Raw genomic sequence first — 15,965 nt, forward strand, 5'->3', positions numbered from 1 at the left:
TCATTTTGAACAGACAAATATTTAATATAATTCAAAAAATCAAATCTGAGAGTTAGTTTAGATTATCTGTGTAGATAGGAACATTTATAATTGTGCATGAGGATAAAAGTTAAGAGCACAGCTATATACATGAGCAGCAGGGAGAGATCTTGTGCCCAAGGCTAGGGAAGAAACAGTACCTGCTGTACACTGGAGCTGGCCGTGACACTGCCTAGCTGCTTGCGTAGCTCCTCAAGCTCCTGCAGAGATATCTTGGAGGTAGATGAGGGAATGGAAAAATTCGTGCTACCACTGGCTGCTGCATTTGCTGCAAGTTCTGCCCTTTCCTTAGCATTTTGTTGCAAATACTGGAGTGTCTGTACATACATGAAAAAAACAGATTTTGTGAACGCTGGTCAGCACAAACTAAAGCAAAAGACATAAGATCATAAAAACGGTTGCACTGAGCTAGACCAAAGGTCTTTCGGTCCCAGTCTCCTGCATCTTACAGTGGTTCATATCGAGAGGAGTGTAAAAGCAGATTAAGCGTGAAACACTACTTCCGCAGAATACTCTTATACTTTCCAGTAATCTATAGCTCAGTAACTTCCCTTTGCAGTTAACACCCTTCAAATTTTGTACCACAAATTTTCCTTGTGTTTTCTGAACCTACATGAAATTTTAGAAGCTACAGTGCCCTGCAGCAAGAAGATCCACAGCTTAACTACACAGAATGATTCCTGCTGTTCGTTGTCAACATTAACTCCCAATTTGATTTAAGGTATTAAATATGCTGTGACAAGGCACATTTTTTACTTAAATTCCCTTTTTTCTTTATAAATGAAGAAGGAAGAAGACAGAAACCCCAAAGCAACGTACCATCAAATGTGTTCCATTGTGGTGGTGCTTAAAGGACTGAGTGAGTTACTTCTTACAGGTCACATGCACCAGTTTTTAAATTCCCATGGTTATGATGGTGTCAGGATCAATGAAATCTGACCTTTCCATTGGGCTGACCGCAGCGCTTCTCAGTTTGGCAAGAGAGGATCATTTGCTGCAGACCCTTCCCAGCACTGAACCAGTCAAAATGTAACAAAAGCAGCTATACTGTTACAGGTTAAAGGTTCTCCCCCTTCCTTCAGCTTCTCTTGAGGTTCTGGCTGTACTTTTCCCTTCACTTTTAATAGTCAAGCACTTTGTGAGCTGGTTTTAACAACTGAAAATACGAAGGAGGCACCACTGTAAATTAACATGGTTTTAAGATGGTTTTTTCCCCTCAAAATGCTACATACTTCTAAGCATGTAAAACATACAAATGCCAGGTTTAAACAACCTGAACTTTGCAACATTACTTAAAAAAAATCTCAATCTAATTTCTTTGGTGCCAATTCCATGTTTTTTTCCCCCTTTCATACACCAAAGTATCTGCAAATTCATCTCCTATATAGATTTTCCCTCCCAAACTCACAAGAAGCTGAAACCAAAGGATTAACATGAATATCTTAGTAAAACCTCAGTCATATAATTCACACTAGTGCTTTAATTATAACTGATTGTCTATTGATTTCAATGTCTTTCATTGAACGCTATCACCAGAAAGTGTGCTGTACTTAAAGTCACTGCATTATTGCTACTACTGAATACCTAGAACAGAGTCATTTCTAATGCAGAAACAAACCTCTTTGTCTTCTGTGAGCTTTGACAGTAGATATACCAAGGAATCTAGATGTCTTGTATTTTTAGACTTCAGCTCATCATACTTCTTTAAAAAATCTTCAGGAGTTCGAGAAAATTCTGCTATTTTTACCTATAAGACACCATGTTAATATTAAAGGTATAATATATATTATTATCACATCATTCCGGAGAGGAGCATTGGGCAAGGAAGGTGACAAGTTGCAGGCTGCTGCTACCAAAATACTTTAGGGAATAGGTTTTGGACTGAATGATGCAGCACTTGTCTCCCACTAATAATTATGCTGAGGGGGGGGTGTAATGGGGGGTCCTAGCACTTCAACTGCAGACAAGGGATTGCGGGAGAGAAAAGAGGAAGGTAAGCGCAAGAACTGGAGCAGGACTCACTTTGCAAATGCTCCGTTTGAAGCAATATAATTTCATATCAGCAGCATTATTAAGGGATTATTCCCCTCTATTTGGCATGGGTGAGGCCACATCTGGATACTGGGTCCAGTCTGGGGCCCCCACTACAAGAGAGATATCCAAGCCAGAGAGAGTCCAGTGCAGGGCTACTACGATAGTGGGGCTGGAGGCCACGGCGTACAAGGGGAGACTGTGGGAGCTGGGCTGGCTCAGCTGGGAGATGAGAAGGTGAAGGGGGAATCCAGCTGCATCTTCTGCTGCCCAAAGGGGTTACGGAGACGATGGGGCCAGACTCTGCTCAGAGAGCCACAGCAAAAGCACCAGAAGCACGAACACAAGTTCCAACATGGGAAATCCCATCTGGCTCTAAGGAAACAGTTCTTTCCCATGTGACAGTGTTGCCATGGAACAAGTCCCAGAGAGATCGAGGAACCTCTTGGAGATATTCAAAACTTAACTGAGCAGCCTGATGTAGCTGTTCCTTGGGCTCTGCTGCAAGCAGGGGTTGGATTGGAGACCTCCGGATATGCCTGCAGCCTAAATCTTTCTACAATGTTATGATCTGTAGCTGTCAGTATAAATGATACTTCAGACTGGAGCTAGGGAAAACATGCAGTGCAAGCTGCAAACATCTGAACTTTCAGACTTTCTGTTGTTTATAACTTGTCTGATGGACTGATTTTCAAGATGACAATGAAAAGCAGTATTATGACCCCAGAAGTATGCCTGGCCATGGAAAGTTTCAGGCTTTAAATTCCTAATACCTGGGTGATATTCAGGAAAGAAAGCAGGTATTGTACACATCATGTTATTTCATACATATTTTCTGTTCTTCATTTGTTTTAATCCTCTAAACTTTGGCCCTTCTAATTAGAACTTGAAACAACCATTGTAGGCACAATCTAAGGCTTTTCTTTTAACTTTTTCCTGCAGTTTTAACTATCTTCCTCACACTCTTCTACCAATCTTTCTAAGATTCAAGGAATTGCCCTTCTTCCTGAGAGAACACCTCTACTTTATACCCAAGATTGAGGTTCCATACCAGATTACCCCTTTCCTACCAATGCCAATATGACTTCACCATCATTCTAAGGCAAAACTCAAGTCAGCTGTTACTCCCAACATGTGCCCAGCTCCATACCTGCAGAAGACAAGTTCTCATAGAAGAGGGTGCAAAACAAGTTATCTCAGCACTTTCAGAGAATGCAAAAGGCAGGTCACATCCAGCTTTCCCATTGGATCTGAAACACACCTCAACGATGATTACAATATATTAGCACTCACCTTAGCACTATGTGCAGAGACAGTCGTGGTAACATAAGGTGTTCTATTCTTCTGTAAAAGATCTATATATACTTCGGCTCCTTCCCCTCCATGAACACGCAGCAGGCTTAACAACTCATTGACATCGTGATGAATGCGGAACTCGCTCATACTTCCACCTAAGGTTACGAACTCCACAGGATGCAGAAACAATGGCAGTAAGTTATTATTATACTGTTACACATGAAAGCATACACATACAAGTAACATTTCCTATATGCATTATAAGCCTACAAGGTTTGCTAAAACGTTTGACTGGAACAAAGAAACACATGTAAGGAGAGAAGACAAGAAAGTAAGCAAAACAAAAAAACTTTGTCATCCTGTCTGGTCTAACTATACTGGCACAAATGCTAACTTAAGTGCAGGTACACCAGCAGAAGAAATTTTGTTTTGGAAGTCACAGCGGTGGAAAAGTTACGAAAGCTGTGTCTTCACAAGAACCACTGATTCATGCACTGACAGTCTGCAGACACAGCTGAAATTACTGGCTTCAGCAGCCCACCCACGCTGCTGCCTCTGAAGTTATCCGAAGGCAGTTTTCTGAGTTTATGGGCCTTTATATTTTACTACCCATTTCATTAACAGACAAGAACTGAATTTTGCAAAGTTACTTAAATGATGGCTGCAGAAGAAACAGAGTGAGGCATCACGCAAGTAAACAGTTTAATGTTTCAAACCATACATATGCAGAATACCAAGCATCTGGCCACACTTTTGGTTTGCAATACTTTCAAGGTAAAAACCAAAATCATTTAGGCTGAAAGGAACCTCCAAAAGTCTTGGTCCAACCCTCCACCCAAAACAAAGTCAAATAAGAGCAAGTCGCTCAGGGCCTTGCCCAGTCCAAGTTTTAATATCTCCAGAGATGGAGATTCCATCCACCCAGGGAAACATCTTTTGCTAATATCCAACTGGAATTTCCCTTGTTGCGGCTTGTGCTGTTGCAACTTGCACACTTGCTGTGCACTTCTGGGCAAAATCTGGCTATGTCTTCTCTAACTGCTTTAGGTAGTGGAAGATGCTGTTGGATCGCACTTTGCCTTCTGGTCTCCTGGCTGAACAAGCCCAGTTCCCACAGCCCCTCCTCATATGCCCTGGCCTCCAGCCCCGCCATCTTAGTGGCCTCTGCCTAGTTTCTTTATATTTCCCCCACATGGAGGGTCCCCAAACTGGCCATGATGCTTCAGATGTGGCCTCACAAATGCCGAATAGACTGGAATAGTCACTTTTGTTAACCTGCTGAGCAATGCTCTTGGCTAACAGGCCACGAATTGGTCTTCGCTGCTGCAAGGGCACACTGCTGACTTGTCTACTTTGCTGTCCACCAGGACCTCCGGGTCCCTTTCTACAAAGCTGCTTGCTAGCCAGCTGTCGCACAGCCTCTACGATAGCTTGGGTTACTCTGTCCCCCATGCAAGCACGCAGCATTTGCCTGCGTTCCTTTTTGCAATGTTTCTGCAAGCTTAACTCTCCAGCCCATCAAGGTCCCTCTGAACAGTCCCCAGGACATCAGACACTCATTTTGGTATCTCGTGAGAACGGGCTGAAGGCACAGTGCATCCTAACACCCAGATTGTCAAAAAAATACGTGTAGTTTGGGCCTCAGTGCTGAGGCATGCCACTGGAAAGCAACCACCGCTTTGATGCTGCTCTGCCGAAACGATTAGGGGGCTGAAGGCAGGGAAACGAGGGGAGGCTGCGGGGGCTGGGCTGGTTCGGCCAGGAGACGAGGAGGAGAAGGGGGGGGGGGGTCCAACCGCGTCTTCCGCTGCCCGAAGGGGTTGCAGAGACGACGGGGCCGGGCTCTGCTCAGAGGGGCACAGCGAAAGCGCCGGAGGCGCCGGCCCGCGCTGCAGTACGGGAAACCATGACGGATCTGGAGAAACGGTCCTTCCCCTCGCCTCGCCGCCGCGGCCGGAGAGGCAGCGGGCCGATCCGCGCCGCCCCGGCGGCCAGCTCGCCGTTGCCGGCCCCCCCCCGCCGGGGCTCACAGGCAGGGGCCGCCACGGCGCCCGGGGCACCACCGCCCGCCACCGCCGCTGCCGCCCGCCGCAGTCACAGCCGCTCCTACCTGCCCGCCCGGAAGTGCCCGCGCCGCAACCGGAAGCGCCGCGCGCGCATGCGCCGCCGCCGCCGCCGCTGCCGGGGGGGTGGGCCATGTTGCTGCCGGCCGAGCTGCGCGGCCGCCTGGGCGCGGCGCCGCGCCGCGCGCCCCGCCCGCCGCCGCCGCCGCCGCCCGCCGCGCCGCGCGCCGCGCCGCGCCCGCCCTTCACCTTCTCCCCGCGCCGCCTCCGCCTGCGTCGCAGCCACCCGCTCCTCGAGGTAACGGCCCAAAGCGCGGCGGGAGGCCCCGCGGAGGGCGCAGCAACCGGTGGGTTTGCGGTGGCTCAGCGCTGCGGTCGGCGGCGTGAATCGTACGCGTGGCCGTCTGCACCTCTCTGGGCTTTACGTGCAGACAGGAGTCAAGCAGCTTGTTCAGGCAAAGCTGTGCGGGCTGAGAAAGGCGCATCGTGACAGTGAAGGACGCAGGTGTGCGAGCCTGGCGTAGCCGAGGCATCAAATTGTCCTTGGAGGAGGGAACAGGTTGTACTTAGTTAAAGTCCCTCTGCTAAGCTTAATAAATCAGAGTCTGCCTGTCCCTTGAGTTTCTTTTAACGCGGGTTTTCATCGCTAAATCTCTTTTGACAGCTTTAATATTGTCCGTAGTAAAAATGTTTGTGTTTTCCTTTGTGGATGCTGGTTGCTGTTGCCTGCCTATAACCTCCTTCTCTCTTTCCTGCCCCAGGATGGAGACATTCACAGACATTTGTACCTCCAAGATGTCCTTACAAGTGTTACAGAGGTGGCAGAAAGAGCCAAGTAAGTGAGACAGCGCATGCAAACTATCCCAAGATCTTTCTAATTAGAAAACTGTGTGTTAGTTTTTAATTGGAGTGGTATGGAATCTCCTCTCCGGTGAGGAGATCCCATCACAGAGACACTGTGTGTTTGAATCCTGCCCATTCCTGTTATAAAGACACTAGGCTGGGACTTTTGGTGTTCCTGTTGTGCATTGACTGTGAGGGCAGAAAAGCAGCAGCGAGTTGAGAGGGAGAAAACAGAATGCATTGCAAAAGAGTTTTAAAATGACTGCCATAATCATTCATTTAATTTATTATTATTTACAAAAAAAAGCTACAAATAAGGAAAGTCACCTAAAGGGAGGCGTTAAATATATGCAACTTAAATTAAGGCACCAGTTTATATATCGGGGATGGCCTTTAATATAGCATGGCTGTCCTGATCTCCCTGCAGGGTGTCTGAATTCTGTTGTCACATCTCTGGGTGCTGCCAGGTCTTCGATACCCTGGAGGGCTACGAGCACCACTACAACACGCTGCACAGGAATGTCTGCTCCTTCTGTAAGCGCTCTTTTCCTTCAGGACACCTCTTGGATATTCACATCTTGGAGTGGCACGACTCGCTCTTCCAGATAATGGCAGAGAAACAGAACATGGTGAGTCACAAACGAACAGGAGGCACATGCTGCCTAAGGGCTTGCAATACCTGATTTTTGCGTTTTTTTCCTTAGTGATAGCCTCCTGGCTGGTACAGCCACTTCTCGTTTTCAATGTACAGTTAAGAGACGCCAAAAAATAATTGCAGGTGTGCAGACAGATTGGCGTTGCGGTCTTCGTGACTGCCATTCCTCCTCACGTGAGGATTTCCAAGCACTTGAAACCTGTAAGGCTCCCCAGCCTACTGTGCAGTGGACAAGCGCGGTTCATGTCCCGCTGGGAGGAAGCAAAGACCGAGGGAAGGTAGGATGACCTCCTCATCATGGCAAGGCAGGACTGTACCCCAGCCTCCCGTTCACAAGCAGCCCTTTGCTCATGGTTGCGGTGTAAGATCATGTCCCAGTGTGTATGGCATGGGCTGGCATCCTTATAGACTGACGCTACCTCTTTGGAGATTGATTGGCCACATATAAATGGCAATTTTTATTCTATGCATGGCTGGATGCTAGCTAGATAGTAAGGTGAAAGCCAAATAGTTTTATTAAGCCAGCTTCTAGTTTTGCTCTGTTGAGACATTATGAGGGAGAGGACTCTTTCTCCTGCCGTTTGTGAGTGAACGCTGGGGGACCTGCTAAAATGTGCTAGCAGGGCCCCTGCCCTGACCCTGGGTTGTGCACTGGTACAGCACACCCTTGCACCCAACTGACACCACTCATCTTTCCCAATCATTTCTCTTTCTTCCTGCTTTTCAGTACAAGTGCTTAGTGGAAGGCTGCACAGAGAAGTTCAAGAGCAGCAAAGACAGAAAGGATCACTTGGTCACCATTCACCTTTATCCTGCTGACTTTCGATTCGACAAACCAAAAAAAATTAAAAGGTAACCGCAGAATTGCAGTAGTGCAGCTGTTTTTCCCTTCATGCTTGTAGAGGTGTTGTGCTTTGCTGTTTGGCTCCCTTTCCAGAGTAACCAAGTTTACACCTTATGAGGCTCAGTAGCCAGAAGAGATGTTTTCTGCCAGCTGTAAGAACAGGTGAACCGGTATGTCTTTTAACAGCAATGATGTATCACGTGTTAGTGTTGAAGTCATCTCTCTCCCCTGCAGTTCCAGGCTCTGCTTCCCTCATGCTGTCTCAAGTCTAAATGCAAAGCCCAGCGTCTCTCTGCATCATTTTGTATGTGCATTCTGCTTTTCTCCCCAGTCCTTTGCAATATTCCCATTCTCCAAAAGCATGAGTAGAGCAGAGGGAAGCTTTGTTATTTTGGTGTATGGCTTTCTGATTTGGCTGCTCATTTCAAGCACTATCTTTCACTGCAGGAATTAGTACGGGGACTGATACTGTTCCTTCTTTGGTGACAAGGGTGATAGGATGGAGAGAGAAAGAAAATCCCTTGCCCGCAGTGTGGTGCAGCCCTGGGATGGATACCCAAAGGGACAGGGGACTGGGTCTGCGGAGACTTTCAAAGCTTGCCTGGTTATCCTGGTCTAGCTATGAACCCTGCCTGGAGCAGGGGGCCAGGCTAGAGACTTCAGAGATCCTTTCCAACCTAAATCTTTCTGTGTTTCTATGGTAAGAAGTGACATAATGCTGCTCTGGATATGGAAAAAGCTGATTACAGAAGCAGTGAAGGGACTCGGGCTGTCCATCAGTGCCATAACATCATGGCATGATATTCCTGGGGCAGATTTGGTAACAAAAGGTGAAATTTATTCTACTCCAGACGCTTTAGGGTACTCCAGACTGATATGGGCAGAGATGGAGAGAGCTGGTCAAAAACTTTGTAAGCAGGGCCAGCTGCCTGCTAATGTAATGGCTCCACATTTAGGAAAGAGAGAAACTGTACCACAAATACTGCCAATCTGTTAGCTGAGGATTAAAAGCTAATGTTCAATTTTGGCTGTGGCAAAGTCCTGTCTGGGGACTCAAGCGCATGTATGAGTTACCCTTTATAGATTTAAGAAAAAAATGTATAGACTAAGCCATGTACTATAATGCAGCAACCCTGAATCCTTTAGTAGGAGCTCATCCAAGCCTATTCACGTAGCTCTCCAGAGGCTTTCTGGTTGCTCCTGGCAGTCTGCACAGCTAAATTTCTGTCCCTCCTTGCAGTAACTCCCCCAAGTCTGACTTGACTTGTTTCTTTGCTTCCTGATTAAATAACTTTCATTTCCTTCGCTCTGAGCTCATGTGGCAGCTACTGAGAGAGGATGTAAAATTTTATCTCTGCAGCGGCACCAAGCACAAGAGATCTCCCATGAAACAGGATGTGGGTGTGCCAATGGATGTGAGTTTGGAGACTTCGGAGCAATTACAAGCAGATTCCATGGAAATAGGCCCCAGTGAGAACATGGAGATCCCTCAGCCTGCACCCAACCCAGTCCCCTTGGTGCCCGAGAAACGACTCTATAAGTCCAGGTTTGTACTGTTTGCTTTCACAGGCAAAAATTTCTGGGGCTGGGACTGTGTCATCTTAATTGCATTTTGAAATACCTAGTGTACCACAGCTCAGTGTGTTTCTGAGTTGAAGACATAAAGAGGTGGTATTTCCTTATATATTTTTAAAGCCCTTTGCATGAAGCAGGATGAATTTTCTAACCCACAGTTTCTCCCTTAACCCCACATCTGTGCAAAAGTACCAGGTTCAGCAATTGCCAAGAGTCTCAAAGGAAAGCCTTAGTTATTATGAGGAGTGTTTGTTTTATTAATCCTGGCAAGCTGCTGTTTGAGTGTTTATTGCTTTGCCAGTGGCAAACAGATGCTTTATGATTAAAAAGCTCAAGGACCTGAGTTCAGAAACGCATTTCTGTGGTCCTTGCAACCATACCTGGCGTTGTTGCAGGATGAGGAAAGTGTGAGGAAGCAAAGAGCCTGTGTGCGCTGTGAAAGTCTTGTCAACAGGCTGGGTCCGTTACTCTGCTAGCCTGTGATCTCTTCCAGGGGTATTGTCAAATGGTGTGGGTCTGAAGACGTGAAATTTGTTGGGATCTGAGCCCTAAAATATTCATGCAGATTTCTTTTCTGCTTTCGCTTTCCCATCCTAGTTGACTGTGGGTTGTGCTGGTGCGTTTCGCTGTAACTTTCTGTGCTCCCATGCATTCATGGGTTGAGATGTAAATCAGGTGAATATCCTACTTGAATCTTATTTTTTGCAAGGTCAGATGAGCATTGCTTTTTTTTTTTTTTTTAATAAAATCTTTACAAAATGTTGAAGCTAAATTGCCTAATGCTAGCTTGACTTTTGAAATCCACCTCATCTTCCATTTCCCTGCCTACAAAAAACCCCATGTACCGTAAAACCTGTACAAGACACAAGATAGCATTCTGATCAGATCATCGAGACAGACTGTACCACCCTCTTCCCAGCACTTGGATCAGTATATTTTTATTAACCTTTTTAATGGTCTTTCAGTGTAGAGTTTAATATGGTTTTGCTTAACTATTCCAGTTAGCAAAGGGATACCTCTGTTTTGGGTTTGCCGTTATGCCGTGGCCCCGGGTTTGCTGCGTCGGTAACCCAGTTGCAGCCTGACAAGCAGCATGGTGAGCCTGCAACCATGCTGGAGCACTGGTTCTGCCCTCAGCTCCCTCCTGCTTTCAGGGCATCAACGCTTCTCTTTACCTTCATAAAATGAGGTGAACACTGCTGTTCCACAGCTCTCTGACGAGCTGTGAAGCCGTGTCTGAAAGTGCTAGCACTAGAGTTGATCGGTTCCGCTTTTGACAGTAGCGCACAGGGGCCGATCTGTCTGACAAAAACCTGACCCTCTAATTCTCAAGGGGGTTAAGATGATGCTAAGCAGCTGCCAAGGTGACATTTTAAATTTCACTGCTTTTTTCAGCAATAACAACTGGTAAACCAGAGAGAAACTGATGAGTTTGGCATGATGCTACAGGCCATAAGAAAAATATGTTTCTGAAGGGCTATGCTGCATCTGCTCTTTTGCCCTTTACAATCATATACCTCTGCAAAAAAATCACCACAACTGTCCAATGACTTACATTTTGTAACATCTTACCCTCGCATGGTTGTAAAGAGAGGAGAAGCCTCCGGAATATAAATGAAATGTGCTGAATAGATGTAAAAGCAGAACAATATTTCCCATATTTCTCAAATTATATTTTGGTGATTTAGACCTTATGTTCTTAACGATACCTTCCTCTTCCCACCCTGGAAGCTTGAAACTGTTCAGGCAAGGCATAAAACATCCCAGTGATCCTGTGAGAGGTGGGGTATTAAGGGAAGTATATTTACATTGGGAAATTGGGGCGCGGGGCTGGATATAAGCATGCCGAAAGCTTGTCCAAACGGATCGGTATGCAATCTTCCTGCTGGCAACATTTGTATTAGAGAGCTCCTGCAGTGCTCAACGCCAGCTCGAGTAGATAAGAGTGGGCATTTCTGTAAGGCTTCCTAGCACTGGTTGCGCCTCAGCCCTGTGCTTTAAGTCTTACTTTATCAAATCATCAATTGTCTACTGATATGAATTCCCCTGAAAGATGACATAACTCCCTTATGCTCCAACAACTTGTTTAGAAACTGGGATCAAGTCATATAAACAACAAGCATGCCTAATCAGGGTTGTATTTTTCTCCTTCAAAATCTGTGCCTTTGTAGCTGTGTTCGTTCATACAAACGGGTTACTCTCGACCTGTTTGCATTCTGAAAGTTATTTTTATGTTTGGAAGAGCTAGAGATTTGTGAGGGAATCGGGGCTGGAGAACTAATGGATGTTTGAAGAGAGGAAGTGAAAATTATCTTCAGGTCTCCCTCCTCACAAATGATATGTTGACTGTGTCCCTATTAAGCAAAATGGCTGAAGACGCTTTCCCTATAAAACAGCAACTATTGTTTTGCACTTTGGACTAAACCAGCTTTATCTTTTAAAGTGGGACTATTCCTATTAATTGAATTGACATAGCAGGACCTCTACTGATACACAAAGAAAGATCTCAAAAATGTGTATTAAAGGATGTCTCCCCTTCTAGGATCCCATCCACAATTTGCTTTGGACAAGGCGCCACCCGAGGATTTAAAGGCCCAAAGAAAAAAATCTGAAGGTCAGCACAGCAGACTTGCACAAGATGAAAGACCCTAGCGGTCGTGGCCAGCAAAAGTTAGTGACGGCACTGTGGCCAAGTTGGAATATTTGCAGCTGTGTGCAAGGATTCACTCCGTAAAGGAAAAGCAGAAAGGGGAGAATGGGGATTGTGCAGCCGCAGCAGTTTGGGTTACAAAAATATCTTGGGAGCTGCATTGCTACAGTCCCTTCATGTCTCTGTACCACGTTCCTTCAACAAGATCTCAAGGCAGAGCCATGCTTACATTTATCCGTCATGAGATGCATTGCTCTCTTCTCTGATCCTCCCTGAAATCGATCTGCAAATAAATTTATCTGCCTTTATGCTGTGAGTTTTTATGTCTTTTCAGCACCAGTACTGCTCTGAGCAACAGCAGCTTTCTAGACGCTCATATCTTGCCTGAGCTTGGAAATGGCAAATAATACTATGAACTCCAGACAACCACAGGAATCATGCGGACGGTTTGTGAATAACTTGCTAAGAGTCACTGCCAAAAATGCAGTAGGGATAACACAGGGATAACTCCCTCTTCCTGTATTAAGACCTTGTACCTGCACTTAGGTACAAGCTGTCTTTTCCCCCAGACCAGATGAGTGATTAATACAGGTAACTCAACTCCTGGAAGTGTTGGGAAAAGCTTTTTTGTGTCCCCCCAACTCCACCACCTAGTCTGGTGTGATGGTGTTACGCTTCCTTGCCAGCTTTGCTTGCATAGGGGAGAATTAAAATATAGAGGAATGTATTTGTGAGGTGCAGCATTTGAGAAGGGCTGCAACAACTTCCTGCCATTACAGTAGCTTAGGGCTGTGTTGCTCCTGAGTGAGAGCATGCACACAGACAAAACATTTTAATTCCTACAACCATATCTTCAGAGGTCTTGCCTTAAGTTTACTGACCAGCACTATATCTGCAAACCCTGAGATCAACAGGTACGACACTTACGGCCTCAGTTATTACAATGCCCTTTTAATTTAAGTCCTCTATTTTCTAGCAGCATTTTTAAAAGATCACAGTGAGAACAACCCTCTCGACAGCGTGCAGAAGTGGGGCGGGTTGATCTCCGCAGCTTCTTTGCATAAATTGCTAGCAAAAAGAGCAGGATCTTCATTTAGGATTGCAGCAGAGCACAGCAACATGGAGGTGAGAATAAATCAACTGTCTTGCAATGCTGGAGCTGAAGTTACAGAGGATTATTTTCATTTTGCCTTTTTGGGAAAAAAACAGATTCAAGAAGTTCAAAGAAGAAATGTGCTGACTGTACGGAAACTATTTGGAACCATGAACAAACAAAAAAAACCCCTCAGATTAAAAGCATCGGTCCCTAATTCTAACCCTTTCCATGTCGCTAAAGTCTGCTCCACAGCCCAGCAGCCACTCAGGAACCACAGATAAAAGGTTTGCCAAGGCCAGGGAAAGCATACCTGGCTTTGCAGCACATTTCCAAGTGGAGTCAAAATGATTTCCAAGTATGTGAATAAATAAGAACTAAAAAAAAAATCATTTTGCAAACAGTTTCAATGACATTATAAGGACAAGGTGGAGTTTGACACACACAATGAACCACCCTTTGCCTCAAATACCCCCAAACCCAGGTAAATCGTGGAGGTTATTTTGCCCTTTTGTCTCTTCCTTCCTGTTTAGACTTGTCCTGCTGGAAGAAAAACCATGCAGTTTGAAACACATACCCTTTTGCTCAAATCCCTCGCTGCAGAGCACAGAGCCGGCATAAGTGCTCAGTGGCCAGTCCTTGAAATCCCATTAAATGGTAACGCTTAAAAACTTGTCCATGAAGAAGAAAAAGGAATCGCAAAAAGACACATGTGGATTTGGAAGAAGCATAGGGGGGTTGGTGGTACAGCATTTGTCGGAGAAGTTTAGGATATAATTGCTTCCACCCCTCCTGTCCCAAAAACCTAACAAAGGATATAAGGGCTTTGAAAAATCCTTGCAAATAGGAGCCGGCGGTAATTTTTAGAGGCATGCAGGAATTTTCCATGTGCATTTTAAAATGCTTCCTTCTGTTAGTGTTTTGAGAGTCAGCCGGCTTGTCTGACTTTAATCCTTGCTCACCCTATAGAGAAAGCTAGCAACTTTTACTACGAAGCAGTGTCCCTATTGGTTCTGCGCCCAGATTTACTTGGGGGACACTGGCCTGTGTGCTAGCCAGAACAGCTGCTTGCCCGACAGCTGCCAAGCAGGAACAGGGGCACCATGTTTGGTCCTTCTTGGCAAAGAGGGGAAGAAGCCATATTTAGCGTACGGATCGGCATTTGCAAGAACCGCGAGGCTCTTTGTTGCGAAATTATACTTTTCCGACACAGACCGCTTGCCTGGTCACCTCAGCTTCCCGAGCGGGAATTGCTAGCTTGGGTGCTGCGATCGCTGCTTTGTGCGGACTATGCCACATCTCCTTAGTGGGAGAGCTACTTCTTGCGGCCATCTCCCTGGCAGATGAACAAAACAGAATTACCGTGCCTGGGGCCTGGGGGAAGGCAAGCTTTTATATACGCGCGAGAGTTTTACACTTAGAGTTTGTAAATCCAAGCATACAGCACTGCAGAGCTCCTGGGCAGGATGATCCCGCAAAAGTCCCAGTGTCAGTCACTGGCCCCGCTCAGGGCACATCGCTGTCTTCACCATGCTGTCACGGCTTGCTCTTCCTTGCAGCCTGGCCCGAGGACCGTGCAGCCCTTCCACTCAGCAGCCTCCTGGAGCTTTCCAGCTTGGGCAAGGTGCTTCGGTTTCAAAGCATCACGAGCAAGGTGTCACAGGGGAAGATATCCGGGAGCAGCCTCGCATTCAACAAAGTGGGGATGCCAGGGTGCTGGGGAGCATCTTCTGCCAGGATGGAGGGACGGGAGAACATACAGTGGAGTGGGGGGGAGAGAGGGATGGAAAGACAGGCAGGAGGGACGGAGAGACTGGATGGAGTGGAGGGATGGAGCAGAGGGATGGAAGGACGGGACAGAGGGAAATAGGCATTTGAGGGATGGGTGATGAAGGCACGGGATGGATGGAGGGCAGCACGGACAGAGGGATGGGAAGGACGGACGGAGGGGTGGACGACGGCCTCCGGGAGCGCCGGGGCTAGGCCAGGTAGAAGAGGCGGTAGGCGAGGGCGGCGGCGGGCGGCGCGGCGGCGGCGGGCGGCCAGGCGGCGCGGAGGGCGGCAGGCGGCGCGGCGGGCGGCAGCTTGAGTCGCTCCAGCTCGGCCTCCCGCAGCCGCTTGGCCTTGGCGCGCCGGTTCTGGAACCAGATCTTCACCTGCGTCTCCGAGAGCCGCAGCGCCGCCGCCACCTCGGCGCGCTCCGCCAGCGACAGGTACCGCTGCCGCCCGAAGCGCCCCTCCAGCGCCAGCAGCTGCGCCGCGCTGAACGGCGTCCGCGGCTTGCGGTTGTGCCGGTGCTGCCGCAGCGGGCAGCCCGCCGGGCTCCGTCGCCCCGCGCCCCGCGCCTCGTCCGCCGCCGCCGCCGCCTCCCGCTCCCCTCGCGGGCCCGGCCCCGGCCCGGGGGCGGCGGGCGGGCGGCGAGCGGTGGCCGCGGGCTCCGCCACCAGCAGGGACTCCACGCTGAAGGGCAGCGGCGGCCCGCGGCGGGGCGGACCCGGCGGCACCGGACCCGGCGGCGCGGTCCCGCGGCGGCGGGCGGCGGCCCCGTCCGACGGCGGCGGCGGGGCTGCGCTCATGGCCGGGCAGGAGGGGGCCGGGCGAGGCGGCGGCGCCGCGGGCCGGCCGGCCGCCCGCTGCGGCTGCTGGTGGCGGCGGGGGCCGCGGCGCGAGGCTCCATGGCCGGGCCGGGAGCGGAGCCGCTGCCGCTGCCCGGTACCCGCTGCCCGGTACCCGCTGCCCGGTACCCGCTGCCCGGTGCCGCCCCCAACTTTCCCGGCGCTAAAAGTTGTGCCGCGGCGCTTTCATGGGGCCGCCCGCCAATCCGGGCCGCGGCAGCCCGCGACGCGCCCCGCCCCCCCGCACCCATTGGCCGCCGC

General features: G+C 48.5%; 3 protein-coding genes across 4 annotated transcripts in view; 1 reads left to right on the forward strand and 2 right to left on the reverse strand.

The window, feature by feature from the left end:
* TUBGCP2 (tubulin gamma complex component 2) overlaps positions 1 to 5,494 on the reverse strand; it is a 36,825-nt gene extending 31,331 nt beyond the window's left edge. Inside the window, exons 1-4 of one of the 2 annotated variants that reach the window (XM_067299641.1) lie at positions 5,477 to 5,494; positions 3,364 to 3,534; positions 1,658 to 1,786; positions 180 to 356 (exon numbers count right to left, since the gene is read on the reverse strand). In XM_067299641.1, coding sequence (XP_067155742.1) covers positions 180 to 356; positions 1,658 to 1,786; positions 3,364 to 3,513 — 456 coding nt within the window. In that variant the 5' untranslated portion in view covers positions 3,514 to 3,534; positions 5,477 to 5,494. Of the gene's footprint in view, positions 1 to 179; positions 357 to 858; positions 1,053 to 1,657; positions 1,787 to 3,363; positions 3,535 to 5,476 lie in introns of those variants that run through there. The other variant, XM_067299642.1, reaches the window with a different exon arrangement.
* Positions 5,495 to 5,562: 68 nt separating this feature from the next.
* ZNF511 (zinc finger protein 511) lies at positions 5,563 to 12,304 on the forward strand. Its single transcript, XM_067299643.1, has 6 exons — positions 5,563 to 5,727; positions 6,191 to 6,264; positions 6,700 to 6,901; positions 7,655 to 7,779; positions 9,132 to 9,317; positions 11,889 to 12,304. Exons 1-6 carry the CDS (start codon positions 5,563 to 5,565, stop codon positions 11,956 to 11,958), a joined length of 822 nt encoding a protein of 273 aa, XP_067155744.1. The 3' UTR covers positions 11,959 to 12,304.
* A 1,174-nt stretch (positions 12,305 to 13,478) lies between these two features.
* LOC136992434 (homeobox protein MSX-2-like) lies at positions 13,479 to 15,665 on the reverse strand. The gene has a single exon (XM_067299581.1). It carries the CDS (start codon positions 15,663 to 15,665, stop codon positions 15,069 to 15,071), a length of 597 nt encoding a protein of 198 aa, XP_067155682.1. The 3' UTR covers positions 13,479 to 15,068.
* Between the last annotated feature and the right edge of the window lie 300 nt (positions 15,666 to 15,965).

The sequence above is a fragment of the Apteryx mantelli genome, chromosome 7 (assembly GCF_036417845.1).
Source record: "Apteryx mantelli isolate bAptMan1 chromosome 7, bAptMan1.hap1, whole genome shotgun sequence".
Taxonomy (NCBI): Eukaryota; Metazoa; Chordata; class Aves; order Apterygiformes; family Apterygidae; genus Apteryx; species Apteryx mantelli.

Coding starts and splice junctions, on each gene's coding strand:
- LOC136992434 (XM_067299581.1), bottom strand. CDS start 15,665: ATGAGCGCAGCCCCGCCGCCGCCGTCGGACGGGGCCGCCGCCCGCCGC.
- ZNF511 (XM_067299643.1), top strand. CDS start 5,563: ATGTTGCTGCCGGCCGAGCTGCGCGGCCGCCTGGGCGCGGCGCCGCGC. Junction 6,902..7,654: donor TGGCAGAGAAACAGAACATG/GTGAGTCACAAA, acceptor CCTGCTTTTCAG/TACAAGTGCTTAGTGGAAGG. Junction 9,318..11,888: donor AAACGACTCTATAAGTCCAG/GTTTGTACTGTT, acceptor CTCCCCTTCTAG/GATCCCATCCACAATTTGCT.